The 21,371-nt window shown below is 32.7% G+C and overlaps 1 protein-coding gene across 1 annotated transcript in view; it reads left to right on the plus strand.

Annotated features, from left to right (window-relative positions):
- ZNF407 (zinc finger protein 407) overlaps nt 1–21,371 on the plus strand; it is a 601,429-nt gene that overhangs the window by 220,450 nt on the left and 359,608 nt on the right. The window contains exon 4 of the mRNA XM_027852399.1: nt 9,367–9,441. Coding sequence (XP_027708200.1) covers nt 9,367–9,441 — 75 coding nt within the window. The remainder of the gene's footprint in view (nt 1–9,366; nt 9,442–21,371) is intronic.

Below are 21,371 nucleotides of genomic sequence, written 5' to 3' on the forward strand. Positions count from 1 at the left end.
GCAAAGGAAGGATATTTTAATTAAGTAAACTTGCATTTTATTCATATGTTTTCAATTCTTTGTTACAAAAGTCAAAGTATGTCATTGATAATAAGTTTTATATAATTATTACTTAAATAAAACAGTAACTTACTAAATGACATTTGGTTGTATTTTTCTTTCTGTTAGCTATTATAAAAATGGACTGTGTGAATTTTTAATTCAGCATAGCTTTTGTTTGTATTGGTTTTCCATTAAAGGAAAGCCACTGTATTTTACTTCTAGAACTATTGATCTAAAAGCATGAGTCATCTGTAGAATTCCATGTTCTAGGGTTGATTACCTTGAATAAATTTGACTAAGAGTTTATGGGAATCTAAAATAGTGTTATTGTGTGAAAATTTTTATTCTTATTTTATTAATATTGGTGGTGTACTCAATTTAAAGTGGAACATATTATTCTTTCTTATTGTAATCGAAACAGGTAACTAGAGTAGGGCATAAATCACCAGACTTATTTATAGGCTATCTGCTATTTAATACCTCTGAGAATGTTTTTAGCTATATTTGGAGGCATATTTACTTTTTAAAGAATTAAATGTTTTTTATAAGGTAGAATGTACTCTTCTGTAAGACTAATGAAAAATTTGTTTTTAGAAAGGAGAATTTAAGTTTTGGTCATGCTTTTATTACTTTTAATGTTGTCCATGACTCCACTTGGTGTTTTCATGACAAAGATTTGCCATTTCCTTCTCTATCTAATTTAGCATATAAGAAGCTGAGGCAATAACATCAAGTAACTTGCCCAGGGTCACTCAGCTTGTGTCTGAGGCTGGATTTGAACTCATGATGAGTCTTCCTGACTCCCGGCCTAGCACTTTTGCTCCACTGTGCCACAGAGTTACCCCATGCCTTTTATTAGTTAATTACCAATGTATGACATTTGGAACCTCACTGGTACTGTTACTTTTTGTAAATTTACATATGGAATGTTGACTATTAGAGTCTGACTCTATTATGCTCAATAAACTCCAATGGGTTCCTAATATGTACTGTCTTGTTTGGCAATTTAAGTCCTTCACAAGGTAATTCATTAATTTAATGTATTGTTTTTATAACACGAGTTTACAAAGTACATATGAATTTTACCAGAGTACAGAATGTAATCTAAAATTGCCAAGGAACAACCTCAGTTTTTAATCGTTTTATGCAAGTCATTTCTTAAGAGGAGAGAATATGTAACTATCTTATTTGGTTTATTAGCACCAGTTATGTTTTCTTCATTGTGCCTAGTATTCACATATGATTCAGAGCCTTGTATTTTAAAAGATATCAGAATGGCATTTATAAAAGATGACTACATTTCACATTTTAATATGAAGACACTAATTATGAAATTTGAAGTGAATCCATTACAAGTAAATATAACGACTAGCCTATGGAGGAAAATTTTGTGTATTTTTTTCCACTACTAATTCAGGAAAGGAAGTATCTTAATTCTCCAACTTATAAATTAAATTTTAAGGGATCTGTCTTTAAAATCAAAATCAGAACCACAAGAAATTGGATTCTAAGAGATGGAGGTAAGGAGTGAGCTTTCTTTTAAAGCTCATAAGAAAATCATATTAATTATACTAATATAAAGCCTAAGTGAAGTTTTCTATGTAGAAAAAATTTACTAATCAAAATTATAATGTAAACATTATGGAGGTTTAACTACTTGAGCAGTTTTTTTCAGGCATATTGAAATCACATCTGACAAAAAATTATGTCCCTATTAGAAATTATTGTAAGGTTTCCTAAGCAACTATTCAATCAAAAAAAATTTATTAAGTACGTATTATATATTAAGCACTTTATTAGGAGCTGAGCATACAAAGACAAAAAAACAAACAAAAATAGTTCCAACTCTGAAGAAGCTTATGTTCTTTATAGAGAGACAGAATTCAAATATATCCATTGGGGAGACTCAGCAGCCCTTGGGGGGCGGAATGAGGAAAATTTTCATTTAGAAAATCATGCTAGACTTGAGCTTTAAAAGAAATTGGATTCTAAGAGATGGAGGTGAGCGAGTGAGTGCATTCCAGGTATAGGGTACGTACAGCCCTTGCAAAGACATAAAGAATCCTCACTGTGTCTGTGAGGATCGGCATGGAGGTCAGTTTTGCCATACTGAATTATATCTTTGTGGAGGAAAGTCACGCATTTTAAGACTGTAAAAGTTGACTGAAACTAACTTGTGAAGGACTTTGCCAAACAAGGCAGTTTATATTAGGGACCCACTGGAATTTATTAAGCAGAATAGAGTCAGACTTGTGCCTCAGGAATATCACTTTGGCAGACATCTGGAAGATGTTCCTTTACTAGGAACGAGTCAGCCTAGTTCTATAAATGATTGAAAGGAAGAATATAAATTTTATTTTAAAATATTTTGTAATTTGGGTTTTTTACTTCTATTAGAACGTAGGTTCCCAGAGGGTGAGTTGATTTTTGTTGGTAACCCCAGTGCTCAGTGTCGTGTCTGGCTCATAATAAGCACTTAATAAATGCTTATTGGTTGGTTGGTTGATTTCTGTGAGCACAAATTGACATTTACAGTTCACGGTTACTTCACACTTCTGATGTTTCAAAGAAAAATTTTTCCTATGATTTCTTAGTTCTCTCGGCATTTAGAAGGGACATTAAGTGTTCACTTATTGGGTAGAATATTACACTTTTCGTTTGTAGATAATCCATGCCCATTGTATTTTCTCACTGTATAATTTTGACAATAGTCTGTTCATTTCCATTTTTAGTCCCCTTTGTGACTTTTGTTCCTCGTTTCCAAAGTCTTCTAAGCAAGTTTATTATGGATACATATTAAAGCTATTGTTTATAGTGGAATATTCAGTTTGTCAGCAGCTTTTATTTTTTTAGTATTCTCCCTGCCCACATTAACACACAGTTGAGATTTGACTTCTCAAATTCAAAGTGTGTATGTATTTGTGTGTTTGTATGTGTGTGTCTGATAATTATAAACTTGGCTCAGAGGAAGAAATTGCTAGGTCTTTATCTGTATCTGTTTGTTTATCTGACATCTGACAATTTTCTTCTAGCTGTTTAAGTCTTTGCTCCTCATTTAGGTTGTAAAGTCGTCAAGGGCACATATACTGCATAATACTTTTGTTTATCCATATCCTAATTTAAGTTATCAGCAATTTTTTTTTTTGAGAGCACTGATGTTTTCAGTTACATCCTGGGTGCAGTAGTTTCATGAATCCATAATGTTATCATTGTGTGATTTCACTTGTGTAAGATGCAATCCCTTTGTGCCTGATCCTCTTTATATGTTCTTATAGATATTTTCCATAGAGGACTTGCCCAATGCACCCATGTGATAGGGGCATAAAGGAAATACAAGACATGGGACTTTTTTCTAGAAATGTTTATGGATTATCTGGGAAGAAAAAACTAAAATTCATAAAATTAAGAGAAATCAGGTAGCTGATTGCTATCTTTTTGAATCTCGTGTAGATCATGGTTTTGGGCAACTTGGCATTGATTATAAATGTATTTGAATACATATTTTCCCATATGGATATATATTCTTCTCCCTCTCATTCTCCCTGTCTTTGTCCCTCCCCTTTTTCCTTTTCCTCTTTTTAAAAATATACCTGTGATTTCAATGGTGTAGGGAGCTCTCAGAGATAGACTTTCCCTACCAATGTAAATTAAAACCGTCTCTGCAATAAAGTAACAGAATATTGAAATATTATAGTAATTATTACAATAATGTAATAAATTACTTTAAGAGACCTAGTGTCTCAGTGCCTGGGGCACTGGGACTTTAAGTGACTTGCTCAGAGTGACACGGCCAGTATATGGGACTTGAACTGAATCCTTTCTGTCTCTGACACCTATTCTCTAATCACTATGGCACAATGCCTCTCTCAATACACATATTTTATTTTACTTCTTTTAGAATTCTATTTTTTAAAATTTTGAGCTTGAACTCCTAATGAGTATTTTTACAAATTCAAAATTAGAATAGAAAAAGGGGATTGTATATGAAACTGCAAACTTTTATTATGAGCAGCTTGCTTTTCTTTTGAAATTTATAATAAATTTAATACATAGAATCCAAAAATCTTTTGCTTCTAGTGATTCTTTCTGGCCTTTCTTTTATTGTTTTCTATGCATTTTTAACAACTGCATCAATAAATCCTTTTTTTTTGGTGGGGGGGGTTTACTACTCTGTTCCTAGCTCCCCTCTTGCTGCCACCCTCAGTTAAAAAAAAGAAAAACAAAACCTTTTTAATGAATATGAGTAGTCACACAAGACAAATTCTCCCATTCACAATGTCCAAAATATATATTTCACTCTGCATTTTGACTCTCACCTCTCTGACTGAATGTGGGTAAGCATTTCATCTGTGGTCCCATGGAATCATGATTTATCATTGCATTGATCAGAGATCTTAAGTTTGTTCTTTGATCTGCATTTCTTTAATTAATGATTTGAAGTATTTTTTTATATGCTTGTTCATTGTTTTGGTTACTTTCTTTGAAAATTCCCTGTTTACTTGTCCTTTTAAATATGAATTTATTCCTAATATGTTTGTTACTAAATTTGTAATTATATGTCATCTTCTACAGTTTTTTCCTAGTTCTTATTATGATATGGAGGAGCCCTTGTATTCTTTCATCATATTACAAATTTTATCATATTACATAATATTGCAAACTTTAATGTAGCTTACCAAGCTGGCCAGGCTTTAGATACAGGCCTCGCAATTGACCATCTTTCTCTGGACTAGCCTAGTGAAGATATGAAGACTCAGAGATCAACCAAGTCGACCACAGTGTGATGAATTTTTCAGCCACAGCTACTTCAAGAATGCCAACCAAGGCATGGAAGTGTTGCAGTCTATCAGTGAAGGGAATATCTTGGACCTTTGCTGTATTGAACATGTAAACTTACATGTAATATATGTAAATTATTATATTCTACTTAGGTGCTATCTTCACTAAAGCAGATTACAACCCTTTTATTACCTTCTATATGGTCTTTTATAGTCACTTGGACTGAAAAATTCATCACTCTGTAACCAGAGCTGCTGGTGAGGCTCTCTGAATTTAGTGATAGATATCATTATTTATTAGTTGTTAAGCATAATACTATGTCAACAATGACTTATTGAATTAACACAAATGAATAAAATTGGAAGTATGGCCAGTTAAATATTTTTTGAATAATTCTTATTTAATAAACATACCATTATCGAGGCTCTTTTCTGTTACATTAAATTTCAAATGTTAGTTTCAAAAACTCCTACTTTTAAGATATAGTTTTTTTATTCTCTACAATTTATATGTAATACTTAAAAGTGGAATTTAGTAGGAATTTATAGTAAGAGTTGGGCGGGAGAGGGAGTAGGAATAGGTTATGAATGGCTTCGAATGCCAAACAAAGGATTTTATATTTGATCTTGGAAGTGATAGGAACTCACTGGAATTTGTTGAGTCAGAGGGGGTGATATGATCAGACCAGCACTTCCAGGTGGAATTGACAGGCGTTAGCAACAAATTGAATGGGAGGATTAAAGATAGTAAGGAGTCATGGTTAACATCTAGACTATGAACTTGTGGTATTGGCAGAATGGTCTAATTAAGCAATGCTATATCTTCCTGCCAATCCAAGAAGTGTCAGGTTAGCTTGTAGACAGTAGGGGCCACAGTAATCACAACATTTTGTTTTCAGTCAGAAAAAGATCATAGGACCAAACCAGAATACAAATTATTGCATGAAATTAATGCTTTATTATAGTAGATATTAACAACTGTTTTTTATTTTGTTCTCTCAAGTTAATATCGTGACATGAATTCTGTAGAGCCCAATATAGATAAAATTAAACCTACATTTCACATTCAGTTTTACTGAGGTTTCATCAGTGTTCATCAATGAGCTTGCCGCAATTTAATTGTTCCTGGATAGTATACTGATGAAAGAATGTGGGATACACCATTAAATTCTGTTAGTTGATTTCTTCTTCCTTACTTCTTCCTACTCCATTTTCTTCAGTTTAGGATAACATTGTAAGGACTTTAGGAACCTTTGCTATGTGATGGCCATTTTATAATTCACAGTACATCTTCTATAGCAACTGCAGGAGAAAGTGCTTAATATTACATAGTGATTCAAATAGTGAGTTGTCTAATGCTAGAGCCTCTGCCAGTCACCTTAATTAGAAATTGATTGTTCAGGGACTAAAGAAGACTGGGAGAGAGTGGAGTAGGGAATCTGATGAATTCCTTTCTTTGTTGTAGTGCCTAGGAATGTGTAGCTGAGAACAATCAGTTACTTATGACTCTTTTATTCTTTTCTTTTCACCATATTTATAACAATATGAAGTATTGCTTTTAAATAACCTGTTAGATATATTTCTTGACTCACTTTGATGAAAGTTTTGAGCTGATGACACTTGAGTTAAATAGATACTTTTTTGTTGTGTAATGTGCAAAGTCAGGATAAATTTACTTTGAAGTCAAGGAATTCGCTTGAGGTTTTGGTAGGTAAATGGGAAAAGTATAAATGGTATCTGTGATGTATTTCTGCTTTGGTTTTTGGTATTAAGTCAAATTCCTTTGGTGGTACATGAGATAATTTGTATGTATTTTTAAATTAATAGACCTCTGTTTAAAAGAGAAAACTAATTGTTTTATTACTCGTGTTATATTACTAATACAGTTTAGAAAGGAATTGTACTTTAAAAGCTTGCTTGATTGGCAGTCTGAAACAAAATCTTCACAATATACTGTGATGTATCAGGTCTTTTCTTTAGAATCCAGGCATTTCCCTTTGGTAACTTCTCTGTAAAGCCTCTGATTGGATCTACAAGACACCATTAAATTATAAATTCATGCTACTCTATATGTTATGATAATGTTGAAACATCGCTAGCTTCTAGGAAAGGTGAATGAAATGTCAGGTCAAAAAATTAGCACATACTCTTAGACAGGCATCTATTCTGATTAATTGATTTGTTAATGTTTGTGATTGATTTGTGCTTTGTTGTGTGGTAACCTAATTCAACAAATCATTATTTCTCAGATGAAGACAAACTGATTTCATTGAGGAAAAAAGAACAAAATATGTTTCATTTTATGAATCAGTATTCATTCTTTTGTTTGCGCTTGTGATTTGGAAAATGAGATACTCATAATTATAGTGTAAGATTTTGAAGGAGCGGGATAGAGCTGATAGTACTTGAGTATTATAAAAATTCTTATTTTCTACTATTTAGTCCTTATTTTAATGCAGCAAAATGGTTACTCCTCAAATATTAAGTATTATATAATTCAAGAATTATATTCTAGAATTAAAGCTTGTAGGTTTTATCTTCCTTTTCATATAAATCAATGTCATTTTCATTTCTAATATTGATGAATATAGTGTAGAAGCTATTTGGTTGCTGTTTTATTTTTTAATTTGGAGACCTTAAGAAAATTTTATATGTTAAAAGTTATTATACTGATTCTGTACATAATTTTATCAAACCTATTCAGATTTTACTTGGATATATCAGTAAGCCATCAAAACTTTGCACATTTAGATTTTTAGCCACAGAAAGTTTCATGTAAAAAATAATATTGCTCTTAGGATATGATGTGTTTTATTTACTCTTAAAGCAAATTTATTTTGACACAAATAACTCATTAAACATGTGGAATTCCTTATAGTATACTATAGTTTTAACTGAGCATTTTTACTGCAGTTATTTTGCTAATAAACAATAATTCTTTTGACATTTGAGTATCAGTAGTAATGATAATATGGTCAGTTATTTGGATTTTAAAGATCTCATTCATTCATTTGTAATATATAAAAAAGAAAATAATAGTATTTTAATGCTTTTTTATAATAATGTTAGTCTTTTAAAAAAGAATTAGAATTATATCATTTCAACTTGAAGGCTGTTCAGAAGCAAGATTCCCTGTATTGTAAAAATATTCAAACTAGATCGATGTAGAAAAAGATACATTAATTTATTTTTTAAAAATTGCATTCTTTCTATGCTTTTGTAGTTCATCTGTGGCATAATGTTTCCGTTCTTTAGAGTTGCTGCATTGTCCATTAGTGCAAACATGTCCAGATGAATTCAGTGTTTAATGTTAAAAATCTTATAACATGCCAGTTTGATTTGTAGCCATTCATATCATAGAATGCTAATTAAAATCATATTTTTGCATATGTCATGCCTTTCATGTACATATGCAAATAGATTCTATTGCCTTTCAGCTATTAGTAATTAACTTTATGAAGGACAGCTGTAATACATAATTAACAAAAATGTTTGCAAGCCCTTTTCACACTGAAAGTTACAGCAGTAAAAATTTTTGCTTATCCAGAGACCCATTTTAGTCTGAAGCTCCCAAATGATATCTAAATTGTTTGAAGGAATCACATGACATAATTAAATTGATGTTTCAGTATTATCAGTGAAAGAATGGTACTCAATAAACTACCTCATGACTCCTATTTATTTCATATGTACGTCACCAAAATTGAATTAAATAAACTGATTTGCATTTAAAAGAAGACATCATGTCAGGTAATACCTTTTTGTTGTAATTACAACTCATTATAACAATTGTTCCCATTTAAGTGCAATTACATAGTATAGTATAAGATCACAGAATTTCTTCTATTTCATATCATATCAAATAATTTCCAAGTTCTATGAATCATCACAAAAACTGTTGATTTTCTTTTTGTGATCCTATAAATATTTAATAAAGTGACATTTGATTTGTCTCACTTAGTGATAGATGGATGAAAGTGGTTAAAGGCTACTTATTTTTGAACTTTTTAACCTGATAAAATCACTCAACCTCTCTTGTCCTCTGTTTCCTTAGCTGTGAAATGAAGGGTTGGACTTGTTCACTTCTGAACTTCTTTGCAGCTCTAAGCATATATGTGTGCGTGCGTGCATGTGTGTGTGTGTGTGTGTGTGTGTATGTATACATATATACATATATTTATATAAATATATATACACATGAATTTATTTTATTTTTAATAGAAATATTGAAAATGGATGAGTCATGAACTCAAACAATTGGAATTATATTAACTAGTTTTACAATATACTTGAATAATTATATAAATGTTTCCATGTATCTAAAAAGAATATTATATAAGTATTTTCAAATATTATATCTATATGACCATTTGCAAATCCCTATCATTCTAAATTATTACATTAAAAAAGAAATGCATTTTCAAGGGAGTTTTTGTTTTGAAGCTTTAGTTGTCTGAGACTCTTGTCTTTCAAAAGCTAATTTTGTTTCAGAGAGTCATATTTGAGTGTTTTCTCTGACTATCATGTGCATTTTTTTTTCTTCCAGGGTTGCCTTTGTGATGAAGAAGCATTTAAATACTCATCTACTGGGCAAGCATGGAGTTGGCACACCGAAAGAAAGGTAATTATTTCTTACAGTGATTTTAAAATTAATTTGCCAAAACAAATTTGTCAAATACTTTTTCCAGACTTCTGTTTCTTCAACTCTAGAATGAAGGGATTGGTCTAGAATAGGGATCAACAAACTCTGGCCAGAGGGTCATCTATAGCCCTCTTCTTGTTTTTATGTGACCTTCAAGCTAAGAATGCTTTTTACATTTTTAAATTCATTGATTTTTCTCATGGAGCACAATTTGTTGAGCTCTGGTTTATATTATCTTTATGTACCCTTTAAGCACTCATACTTTATGATGTTCAGATATTGATGAAGACTTCTAAAAAGAGATCTAAAAACTTTGCTTTTATTCCCCATAATTGCTAAGGCAAAGATCTGGTATGCCTCTGTTAAGTTCCAGTAGATGATTGCTGAGGTCCTTTCTAAATTTTAAAATTCTAGGATTCTAAATTTAATATTCTTCTGAGGCTTTAAGTTCACGTGACCACTGAATAAGTTGTTTATACTAAACTAATATACCAATTACTGAAATGTGGTGAAGCAGAGGAAATAATTTATCTAGTAGCCTATTGTCAATATAGGCTTTGATAATACATTGATAATTGTCTGCATCAGTGATTTTTAATTCTTCTGGCATCGTAATACCCTTTGACTGATTGTTTCAATTGACACCATCCCACCCTGAAGTGGTATATGTCAGATTAATTTTGTAGAACATGAGGTTAAATGTTTTTGAGAATCTGTGACTCTTTTTTTTTTTTTTTAAAAGAAAAATAGGATTGTGGAACACTCTTTTCTATATAACATTCAGGAACAAAAATGAAAACATGGGAAAATATATTTCTATATAACTTTATGCATGTCTACTAGAGGATGCTTACTTGGTCCCTTTTATTTTGAAAATTTTTAAAAAATAATTTTAATATCCTTACTCTAGAATTACACCTTGCTAGTATTACATATATGTTATGTATTACCCCCAAAATCACACTACGGTTGCCATTTAATGAAAAAATAACGCTAGAATTATTATGTTACCAATTGCCAGGTTTTTTTTTTTAATGTTCTTTTTCTCCCCTTCTATTATATCATCATTTTGCTTCAGTGCGTAGTTTTAATTATGTTAGGTAAATGTAATTTAGGTAAATTAGATAGTTAGGTAAATGGAAACTTAGCCATGTAAACCACCAGGTGAACCTGGCTACTTCTGATGTTTTCAGTTTTTAGCTGAGATTTGATTCTTTTCAGTATCAATTCAGTCAGAAGAAGTGGGTCACCTTTAAAAAAAAATGTGATGAATTTCTCCATATATTCCAATATGACACTTATAATTCCACACATATTACCTGAAGTTTTAGATATTTCAAAATGTTTTAAAAGGACAAAAATTATGCATTGGCTTTGTCCTCTTATATCTATACATATTCAACTGTTTCAAAAATTTGTAAATACTTTTAGCGATATTCTTTTGGAAATCATTTTTTCACTTTAGTTCTTTATTCAAGGTATACCTCCTTCTGTATGAATTTTCAATGGCATTTGTCAAGTAGATTTTACTGTCATCAAGTTATTACATAATGTTGTGCTTTCCTTGGGCCTCGTGTTCTTGAATACCTTTCAAAAGAAGCTAAATTAGACGTATGCAATCAGACACAGTTCTGTGCACTAAAGAAATAGCAAGTGAAGCATTTGAATTTGAAATTTGGCTCACATTTTAACAAAACTTCATAATGTCACTCGTTATAATTATGACACAAGTACCTCAGTTTTTTGTTTCTTACAGTGCTACCTTCTACAACAAGAAGCTTTTACAGATCCCCTTAATGCTAATGCCTTCCCTTTGAGATGATCTCCAATTTATTCTATGTCTATCTTATTTTACATAGTTTGTCTCTTCTTACCCTTCTTCCTACTACCTGCTAGCTAGCTAGTACCCGAATATGGGAGTTTAATGTGATGTGTCCCCTTTACTCTTCTTGCAGCTGTAGAATTAGTTAATAGTTTCAACAAACGAGTCCCTCAATTTTCACCTTATTGTGTATTATAGTCCAATTTTTCTATGCTCCAAAACTGACCTATTCTAAAGATCTTTTGAGTGAGTGATTTTTCTGCCTTTTAAAAGTCTTTATTTTGGCTCTGAATACTTTCTGTTCATAATACTTTGTATCTGGCATTTCCTCCTGATATACAATAATACTGAGTAGTAGCGGCAGGACTGCAATAGCAATATAATCTCCCAGTAGAAGTCCCTAGTTGGTGATGGCTAAGATTTAAGTAGTGTAATCTAACACAATAAATGCCGAAATGCTTCTCTCTTCCTTTTCACTTTCCCCCACTCCCTTTCCTTGGAGGGGGAGTTGATGTCTTTTAATGGCTTTAAGATGGAAGAAAACTCTTCATCAGCATGTTGAACCATCACTTTGGGCACAACTGTTCTCTAAATTAAATTAAATTACATGGTTTTTCTTACCTATTTAAAACATTAATGCCTTGACTATAATATTGCAAGCTTGCTATATTTTAATTTATCTAGGACAATATAATCAGTTTACTTTTTATGTTTTGAATTTGATTCTGTTCTGATACATTGCAAATTATAGCAAATACTAATAGAAGTTAGCTAAATAGGCTGTGACAATTAGATTAATAATGCATTTTGTTTGCAAGTATTTAGGCTTTGTGCTTTGACTGATATATGCAAAGATGGTAATTTATTAAAAATAAATTCATGTAATTGTACTATAGAGTTTGATAGACCAAAAAAAAAAGTTGTCAGCATGACTATCACCAGAAACAGAAAAATAAAATAAATTCAAAAGGATATACCAAATGTAAACAAAACACGTCATACGTATTTTAAAAAGTTAGGACTCCCCCCTTCCCCTATTCAAAATTTTAGTTAGTACTCCTAGTAATTACTCCAGTTTATCTAATGCTTTAAGATTCACAGTCTTTTACTCAAAACTACCCTTTGAAGTATATAGTCAGAACTGTTAACCTCTCTGAATATCAGTTTACTCATGTGTAAAATAAGAATAAGTAGGTTAACAAAGGGCACACCAGTTTGGAGTGTAGGAGCCAGAACTAGTACTCAGATCCTTGACTGCATTCAGTCTATTGCTCTTTGTATGAAATCACAGTTTTTTTTTGTTTTGTTTTGTTTTGTTTTTGTTTTTATAATGAGGCATTTGAGGTTAAGTGACTTGCCCAGGGTCATACAGCTAGTGAGTGTTATGTGTCTGAGGCTGGATTTGAACTCAGGTCCCCATGACTGCAGGGCTGGTGCTCTATCCACTGTGCCACCTAGCTGCCCTGAAATCACAGTTTTTTATATCTGAAAATTTTATCCTCTAAAAACTGCTTAATATATTTAAACTATACTATAACAACACCAAACACTGTATTTACATATACACATACATACATGTGTATTTATGTAAACATCTCTAAGTACATATACACATTATAGCAAATTCTAACCACTTTATGACCTTATTCTGAAGTGTTTTCTACTCAAGTCACATTTCTCTTTGATATCCTAACATAAGGTCCCTCTTTTGCGAATCCATAACAATTATCATTGCATTACTTAAATAAATGTATCATAGGCAAAAGCTAGGCATAGGTTACAAAACAAGGCTGTAGTTCCTTATTCAAAACAAGCTTGAAATGATGCAGAAAGGTAGGAGTCAGAAATTACTTGAGATTTTTAAAAGTGGTGATGATGATAATATCATTTTGTTGTCAAATCAGCCCTTTTTGATGGAGTTCAGTCTGTTCCTGCTCTTATCTGTAAAAATTTCCAGTTTATGTATCTTGTAGTGGTGAGGAAATAATTTCTGCTCCTATAGTCAATTCTATTGATTATCCAAATAAAAAATACAAGATTTTCCCATCAAGAATTCTTTGGATGTATTTCTATATGTAATATAGCTCCTGTTGATTTATTGTCAACATACATCTATCTTAAAGTTGACATACGGTAGTCCACTCTAAGTTCAAGGCCAACAGATGGTCATTATTTTGGTGTTAACAATCTTCCTTGTAACTATAGTTTGTACCCTAATGGAACCTTTGGACATGCAGTTTTATAAGTATTGGACATAAACGTGATTTAATTGTGAGAGAAAAGTACTGACAGCTGTGATAGTTTAGTTTTAATTTGTGTGTCGTAATATGTGGTCCTCAGCAATCCACCCCTCCAATCCCCCCCATTTAGTCTCTTTGTGTTTATGGCTTAAAATTGTATGTTATAAAGATTTTTATTTTTGAAGAGGCCATGTTCGAGTTAAATTTTCTCTCCACACACTATAAGCAAATAGAACATAATATACCAAAAGTATACATCTGCACATATCTTGAAAGTTTGTACTTTAATTATGTAGAGTACCCCTCTTGAAGTTATTTTGTCTTTCAGACACAATATAAAATTTGATGGACATCATATAGAGTTATCTTCCCACCCTCTCATCTCCCCCACTCTTACCCTCACTCTTAGAAACTATGGATGGGTAATGAACTAGGAGTTTCATTTGGGAAATTGTACAGTACTTATCATGACACACCTTCCCCTGCACACACAAACACCCCTGCCTCTACCACTCATTTCCCACCTAGCTTCTACCCAAAACTTAAGTTGTCTCTTAAATACCAGTCTGATATTACTATGTGACTGTCAATCATGGAGAACTATGAATAATAAAAATTATAGATCAACAAAAAGTCAATGGAGAGATACATTTTGTGTGTGTGTATCATCTTCAGGGTATTGTCAATGAAGAATTGTATACATGAAACTGTGTGAAAAGTGTCATCATTGTGTGTCTTGAAAAGGTTCCGGTCTTGTAGGGAGAGTAAGGGATTTTCTGTTATTTTCTTTTTTTCTCATTAAAGAATGAAGGAATGAAAAGGAGGGTCCCTGGCATGTTTTGTGGCCCCTTTTTGGAACAGTCAACTGCTGTATTATTAATTAGATGAATTCTGTGTTTAAATGTACTTCAGTTGTTTTACCAAGGCATCTAGGTGGCTCAATGGATAGAGTGCTGGGCCTGTAGTCAGGAAGACCTGAATTCAAATCCAGCCTCAAATACTTACTATCTGTATGACCCTTGACAAGTTACTTAACCTCTGTTTGCCTTAATCCATTGGAGAAGGAAATAGCAAACTACTCCATTGTCCTTGCCAAAAAAACCAAAAACAAACCCATAGACAGTATTGGCACGCTGTGGTCCATGGCATTATGAAGAGTCGGACATGTTTAAATGACTGAACAACAACAAGAAATTGTTTTACGAAAGATGCCTTGCATGATGTGTTATTTATGATTAAACTTTACTAGTTAACTGTCACTTCATTTATGAATTAACCAAAATCACTTACCAGGCAAAGCGTTGTGAATATCCTGTGTATTAAAGACAGGAGGAAGTTCCAGGAGACACTGTCTCTGTACTGAATTTATATATCATGAAAGTTCATTTTGAAATAGAAGCTATGTTCCCAAGGGGGAAATATACCTAATATAAAGAGTTGAAAATTTAGATGAGGAATATTAATATGATGACCAGCCTTGTGCTGTACTTAATTGTGTGTATCTACTAGGTTATGTCTTTTGTGAGTATTTTGAAGAGCTTTCAAAAGCCCAAAGAATTTTATGACTCCAGAGTCTCACTTTTAATTATGGTAGCTTCCATTACTCGTTTCTTCTCCTGCAACTTAGGAATTCCTCATTTGTTTGAGAATCTACTTATTTCTCAATATCTCTCAAAGATTTGCTCACCCTCTTTGTAATTTTAAATACCCAAATATAGAGTTTATCTACTTCTTAACATATTTCTTTGTAGTATGAATATCCCCAAAGTATGCATCTTCAAGTTTTGTAAAACTAATTACTTCTATAATATAGCAAGGTTATGTAAAAAAAATTATAGCCCTTAATAGATCTCCTGAGACTTTTATATAACTGTTATTCAATTTTTTTTACCAATAATAAACTGATAGAAGTTACATTGCTAGGTTATAAAAATTGGTAATGAAATAGAATGGATGCCGAACCCATACAATTGATTATTAAACCAGAGTGAACATTTTTATCCTTGTAGATTGAAAACAGAATGTCATACGTATTCCACTCTTATTCCTTGATTTTGAATCTCTTTGTGTGGTGCTTTTGCTGGGTGAATTGGAAAGTTAGGTTTTTATATATGAATAATATAAGAAATTTGGAAGGAAAGAACTCAGTAGCTGCAATCATATACTCAGAAAATTATTATCACATATATTGTATTATGGGCTAGATGGTTAAAAGGTATGGAGGCAAGGGATGGAGTATCATGTTTGAAGAACAGCATGACGGCTAGTTTCACTGGATAGTAGTATTTAAGAATGTATGAATGAAAAGATACCTATTAATTAGTGATGATAAGTAATATACACCTAAGGTGAAAAAGGATTATCTGTAACCTTTTGGAGGATATTTCTGTATTTTAATTACATTTTATAACATGTATGGATATATGTGTCCGAACACATAGTAAACACCTGTTTATAGTCATCTGGGACAAATTTGTTTTTAATTATTGACTAAGTAGAAATGGGTGGGCAAGACATCAATAGATGATCGCTCATGAGAAGGTAAATTCATTGATTTAACAAGAATTGAATATAATATTCAAATAAAGCTGAAAAAGTTAACAAAACTGACAAATTATTAGCTAACTTGATTAAAGAGGAAAATGAGTTACTTAGAAGTGATCATGTTGTCCAGAAGCTCCCATTTGAAGCTCAAAAGGTTACAGATGACATTTGAGACTTGTCCAGAATACACAAGAAACCCAATCCCGAATCATTGTTTATATTCCAGAGTCAAAGAAGTCGTTTTTTGCTTTAAGTAATTCTCAATCTCTAGTGTTTTTTCTAAAATACCCCTATATTCCATTATCCTCAGGTTAATATTAAAGAAAAAACCCTGGTAGTCTTTGATACTTTGATCTATGATTTCATTTATCTAAGGACTCTGTACATTTTTAATTGCAGTGAACCCTGCCCTCTCATAATATAGGGTCACCTGTCCTTATATCTTGTCTCATTAATAATAGTGTGTATTTATTTATTTATTCATACGTCACATTCACCTAGTAGAATTTAAGCACTTTGAGGGCAGTGATTTTTTTTTTTTAATTTTGTCTTTGCCACCTCATCGTTTAGGATACTTGCTCATAAATAACTACATACTAAATGGTTATTGGATTGTATTTTGGAGAGAGGATTATTAGTATTTTTCATTAAAGTAAGGTTTGGATTGGTTAACTTCTGACACTCTTTCCAGTTCTGAGATTTTTTGATAAACTCCATACCATGATCAGACATCAGATGGGGAACTTGCTTAGAAATAGGCCAGAAACTTTTAAAAGGGTATAAGAGAAAGTAGCCTAACAGATTCCTAGACTGCCAGGTAGAGCTGGGGGCTATGAAATGAAAAGCAGCAGGGAAAGTTTGAGGTAGATACAATAATCCAGAGGATTGGTTTAACCCTTACTGCCTTATGTCTTGGTGGGGAAAAGCCTTTTGAGATGGTGGCGAAAGTGAAAGGAATGTGGAGCCAGAAGTGTTTTGGGGTTGTGATTGTGCCTTGTATTTCTGTGAGCTGAATGAGGACTAAGAGGCAAAATGTAAGGATGTGAAGATCCTCAGTGACCTTGAGGATGACTTCTCCTCGGGTAGAAGTACACCCCTATACCCTAGACCCAGGATGGGGAACCTGTGGCCTCAAGGCCACATGTGGCCCTCTAGGTTCTCAAGTATGGCCCTTTGACTAAATCCAAACAAATCCCCTTAATAAAAGGATTTGTTCTGTAAAACTTGGACTCAGAAGGCTGCACCCAAGGACCTAGAAGACCACATGTGGCCTCAAGGCTGCAGGTTCCCCACCCCTGCCCTAGATCATATGGTAGTCAGATGGTTAAAAGCAGGCATTAGGAGTAGGGATAAAATACTATCCATGAGGGGTTGATTCACATTGTGTGCTGTATGAGAGAAGAAAGAACTCACTATGGGTAACCAGTCTTCTCAGAAAGTCAGGAGGCAAGGTTCTGTACTGAGACAAGAATGGCCTGATCTAAGAGGAAAAGAGCTTTGCAATTTTTTTTTTAAGTATATTGCAGAGAGTCCATCAGGAATAAAAAAGATTACTATGCAGAAATAAGCCTAATTGAGATTAGATAAACTGTATTTGTTATGGACTTAATGCTTGCTGCTTTCTTAAGCAGTGGTCAGCATCTGGCAAGTAGGAGTAGAGAAGGCCCCTGGGAGGGCATGTCTGAGTCAGTTCTGCGGGGGGGGGGGAAGCAACACTGATTCCTTCAGATTCCCAAGTGTTCAGTAGGGTCATAGCCAACCTTATATTGTTGTACTATAGTTGTGAGGAGCAAGTGAGATGAAGTGCTTTGAAAACAGTAAAAGATGCTATGTACATTTTAGGTATTATTTTTATTTACTCATGTCATATTTGGTTAATGTTCAGGTCCTAAATGACACCATTTACATGTGTTGGAACATCTAATTTTAAGAAATTCTTCTGCAGAAGTCAAGATAGAAAAGACATATTTGGGGAGAGGTTTACAATCTTTAAGCTTAGTATGTTTGTTAACATTTTTTTTGGAGTCCTGAATTTTGTCACTGAGGATAACAGTATTCTTTACCTTTGTTAAGCCTTTTATAGTTTTCGTAGAAATTTTACATGCATTTGGTACTCAGCCATTGTCTTTCGGTAAGCATACATCTTCTGATCAGCAGAGGTTTAGAGAGTTTGGGACTTAGTCAAGGTAATATACCTTGACAATGGTGGAATCAGTAATAGAGCCTTGCTTTTCTTGTGACTTTTAGTTTTGTGGTTTACAATTCACCACTGCCTTTGAAGATAATGTTTTAAATGATAGTGGAAAAGTTTTATGCTTCTTTCTGTATGGGGATTATTTTGCAAAAGTCTTTAAGTAACTTTATGCTATTTATTTTGCTAAATATTTCCATGCCCCTTAGTGTTAAGTACTGAAGAAACAAAGACTAGGTGATATAGTCCCTGCTCTCAGGGAGATTGTTTTCTCCTGGAGTAGAGAGGAAGAAATGGAACATTCAGATATATATGTTAAGCAGATATAACACATTTTGAGGGGAGATAGTAACTAACAATTCTGAGGATCAGGACAGGTTTCCAGAAGATGTAGCCCCACAGGCCTTGAAGGAAATTGAGTCTGAGAGGTGGAGTTTAAGAGAAAGTGAATTTAAAACCTCGATGATGGACTATGCAGAGTGGTCTGAATAATCATTAGCACCACAATACAATGCTTTTTAAGTTTTTCATAATGTTATATATATGCTGTCTCCTCTGAAAGTGGAAGAATGTGAGACACTGAAAAGCCAAAATCGATATTGAAATTGCAAACCTGAGGGACTGGAAAGGTAATGATGTCTTCAGAAGAAATAGGGAACTTTGGAATAGTAATGGGTTTAGAAAGGTAAGGAATAATTATTTCTACTTTAGACATGATTTACTTGAGATGCTTAAGGAGTATCCAGTGAAAAAGTCTAGGAAGCATTTGGTGTTGGAAGACTAATTCAGAGTAGAGATGAGACCTGTATATATAGATATGGGTGTTACCTGTGTGGAGATTGTAATAGAACTAATGGGGGTTGATGAGACCTTCTAAAGTAGGTGTAGAGAGAAAAATGCTCTAAATCATTATTAATTAGAGAAATAGGAAATTAAAACAACTCTGAGGTACCACCTCAGATTGGCTAATATGACAGAAAAGGAAAATGATAAATGTTGGAAAGGATGTGGGGAAATTGGGGCACTAATATACCATTGGTGGAGGTGGGAACTTCTGTAACCATTCTGGAGAACAATTTGGATCTATGCCCAAAGGGCTATAAATTTGTGCATACCCTTTGACCCAGCAATACCACTTTTAGGTCTGTTCCCAAAGAGATTAAAAAAAAAAGCAAAGGAAATTGAGGGAATGTGTATAAGTTGGGGAATGACTGAACAAATTGTGGTATATGATTGTGATGGGATAGTATTGTGCTATAAAAAATGACGAACAGAATGCTTTCAGAAACACCCAGAAAGACTTACATGAAAACTGATACAAAGTGAAGTGAGCAGAATCAGGAGAACATTGTACCTATGTTGTAATGTTGTAATGGATTATCAACTGTGAATGACTTTGCTATTCCCATCTATACAAAGATCTAAGACAATTCTGAAGTACTTAATATGAAAATGCTGTTCTACTTATAGAGAAAGAACTAATGGAGTCTGAATGCAGTTTGAAGCATACTATTTTTCACTTTAAAAAATTTTTTGTCTCTGTTTTCTTTCATACCATGACCAATAAGGAAATATGTTTTGCACAGTTACCCATGTATTGCCTTTAAGGAGTGGAAAAGGAGAGGGGAAGACAGTGAATCTGGAACTCAAAATTTAAAAAAAATAAAGGATGATAAAAATTATTTCAACATGTAGTTGAAAAAAATATTCAAAACGAAAAAGAAAGAAGAGCTTGGTTATGAAAGAAGGCTCAAACAAGACTTAACTGTTGTTAAAAAAAATGGACAGTTTATTGCATTCTTATTCTATACCAATTACTGTGGTAGGCCCTGGAGATTATAAAAAACTGAATTAATATTGCAACCTTGCCTTTTAGGAACTTAGAATTTAATAGATTAGATAAGACATATGTATGTGTGTGTGTGTGTGTGTGTGTGTGTGTGTGTGCGCTATAGAAATTAAAAGATGTATATACAAGAATGAGATGAAGTAGTATGAGAGTCCAGAGAAGAGGGTGGTGTGGGGTTGAGTGTTGGAAGAGAATAATGGTCTGTCTCTAGAAAAGCTTCATGGAAGTAGGATGATGTAATATTTTGAAGGGTAGATATTGATTAGATAAGCTTAAGAAACATCATCAAGAGAAAGAGCTAATTCATTTTTTTATCTCTCCTCTTAAGTAACTTAGCAGTATACAAAGTTTAAGGTCATGAAATTTAAATTTGAAAAGGTTCATTGAGTCTAATTTCCTCTCATTTTACAGATGACATGATTAAAACCTAGAGGATGTTAATGACTTGCCAAAGTCATATAACTAATAAAATTTTTTTTTCATCACTTTGTGTATAGTATGTTTATATGAGTGAGTAATTATTTTGTTATGTGACTCTTTGCCTAGTGTATTCTGATAGAACCGTATTGGACTGGAAACTTACATTAAAAATTCACATGATATTTAGTGAAAATTCTTTCAAGTTTTGTGATTGGATATCAATGACTTAATGTGATATATTCATAAAGGTCAAGCCCAACTTTAAGGCTTGCCTTGTTAGCTTTATGAAACATACTATATAAAAAGGTTTTGTAGATAGATATGTTGCTTTGCCAATTTTGCAAGTGTGTGTAGAAGATTAAATAAAGATAAAATGTTTGTTATTGTTCTATAGCATGTGGTTATAAACATTTTATAGTAATACAATTTGCAGATTTTATAGGCCTTTTAATGTTCCTTATCAGTAGTGGCATCATGACCCTTAGCATTTGTTGGGTTATAAAATGTAACACCAAATTTTTATTGAGAGTATTGTAATGAAAGAAAATCAAAATCTCTAGGCAGTACCCAGATGAAATATTTTCCATATAGTTTCAGTAAGGAAGGAGTGTCTCTTGTATTATAGAACAAAAACAATGTAGAGTGAACTTGCATATGTATTTTGTAGTGATAGGTAAAATTATAAAGTTTGGCTCTTTTTGAAGTATGTTAAAATATATAGCTTTATATAGTTCTACCATTAAGCTAGTTTTTCTATTCTTTCATCTTATTTTATGGGATAAAAAGCAAGGAAATCTAGATAAGTTTTAAGGTCATCTGAAATGGAGTTTCCAAATATTCACA

This window comes from Vombatus ursinus, unplaced genomic scaffold (assembly GCF_900497805.2).
Source record: "Vombatus ursinus unplaced genomic scaffold, bare-nosed wombat genome assembly UNPS02009573.1, whole genome shotgun sequence".
Lineage (NCBI taxonomy): Eukaryota > Metazoa > Chordata > Mammalia > Diprotodontia > Vombatidae > Vombatus > Vombatus ursinus.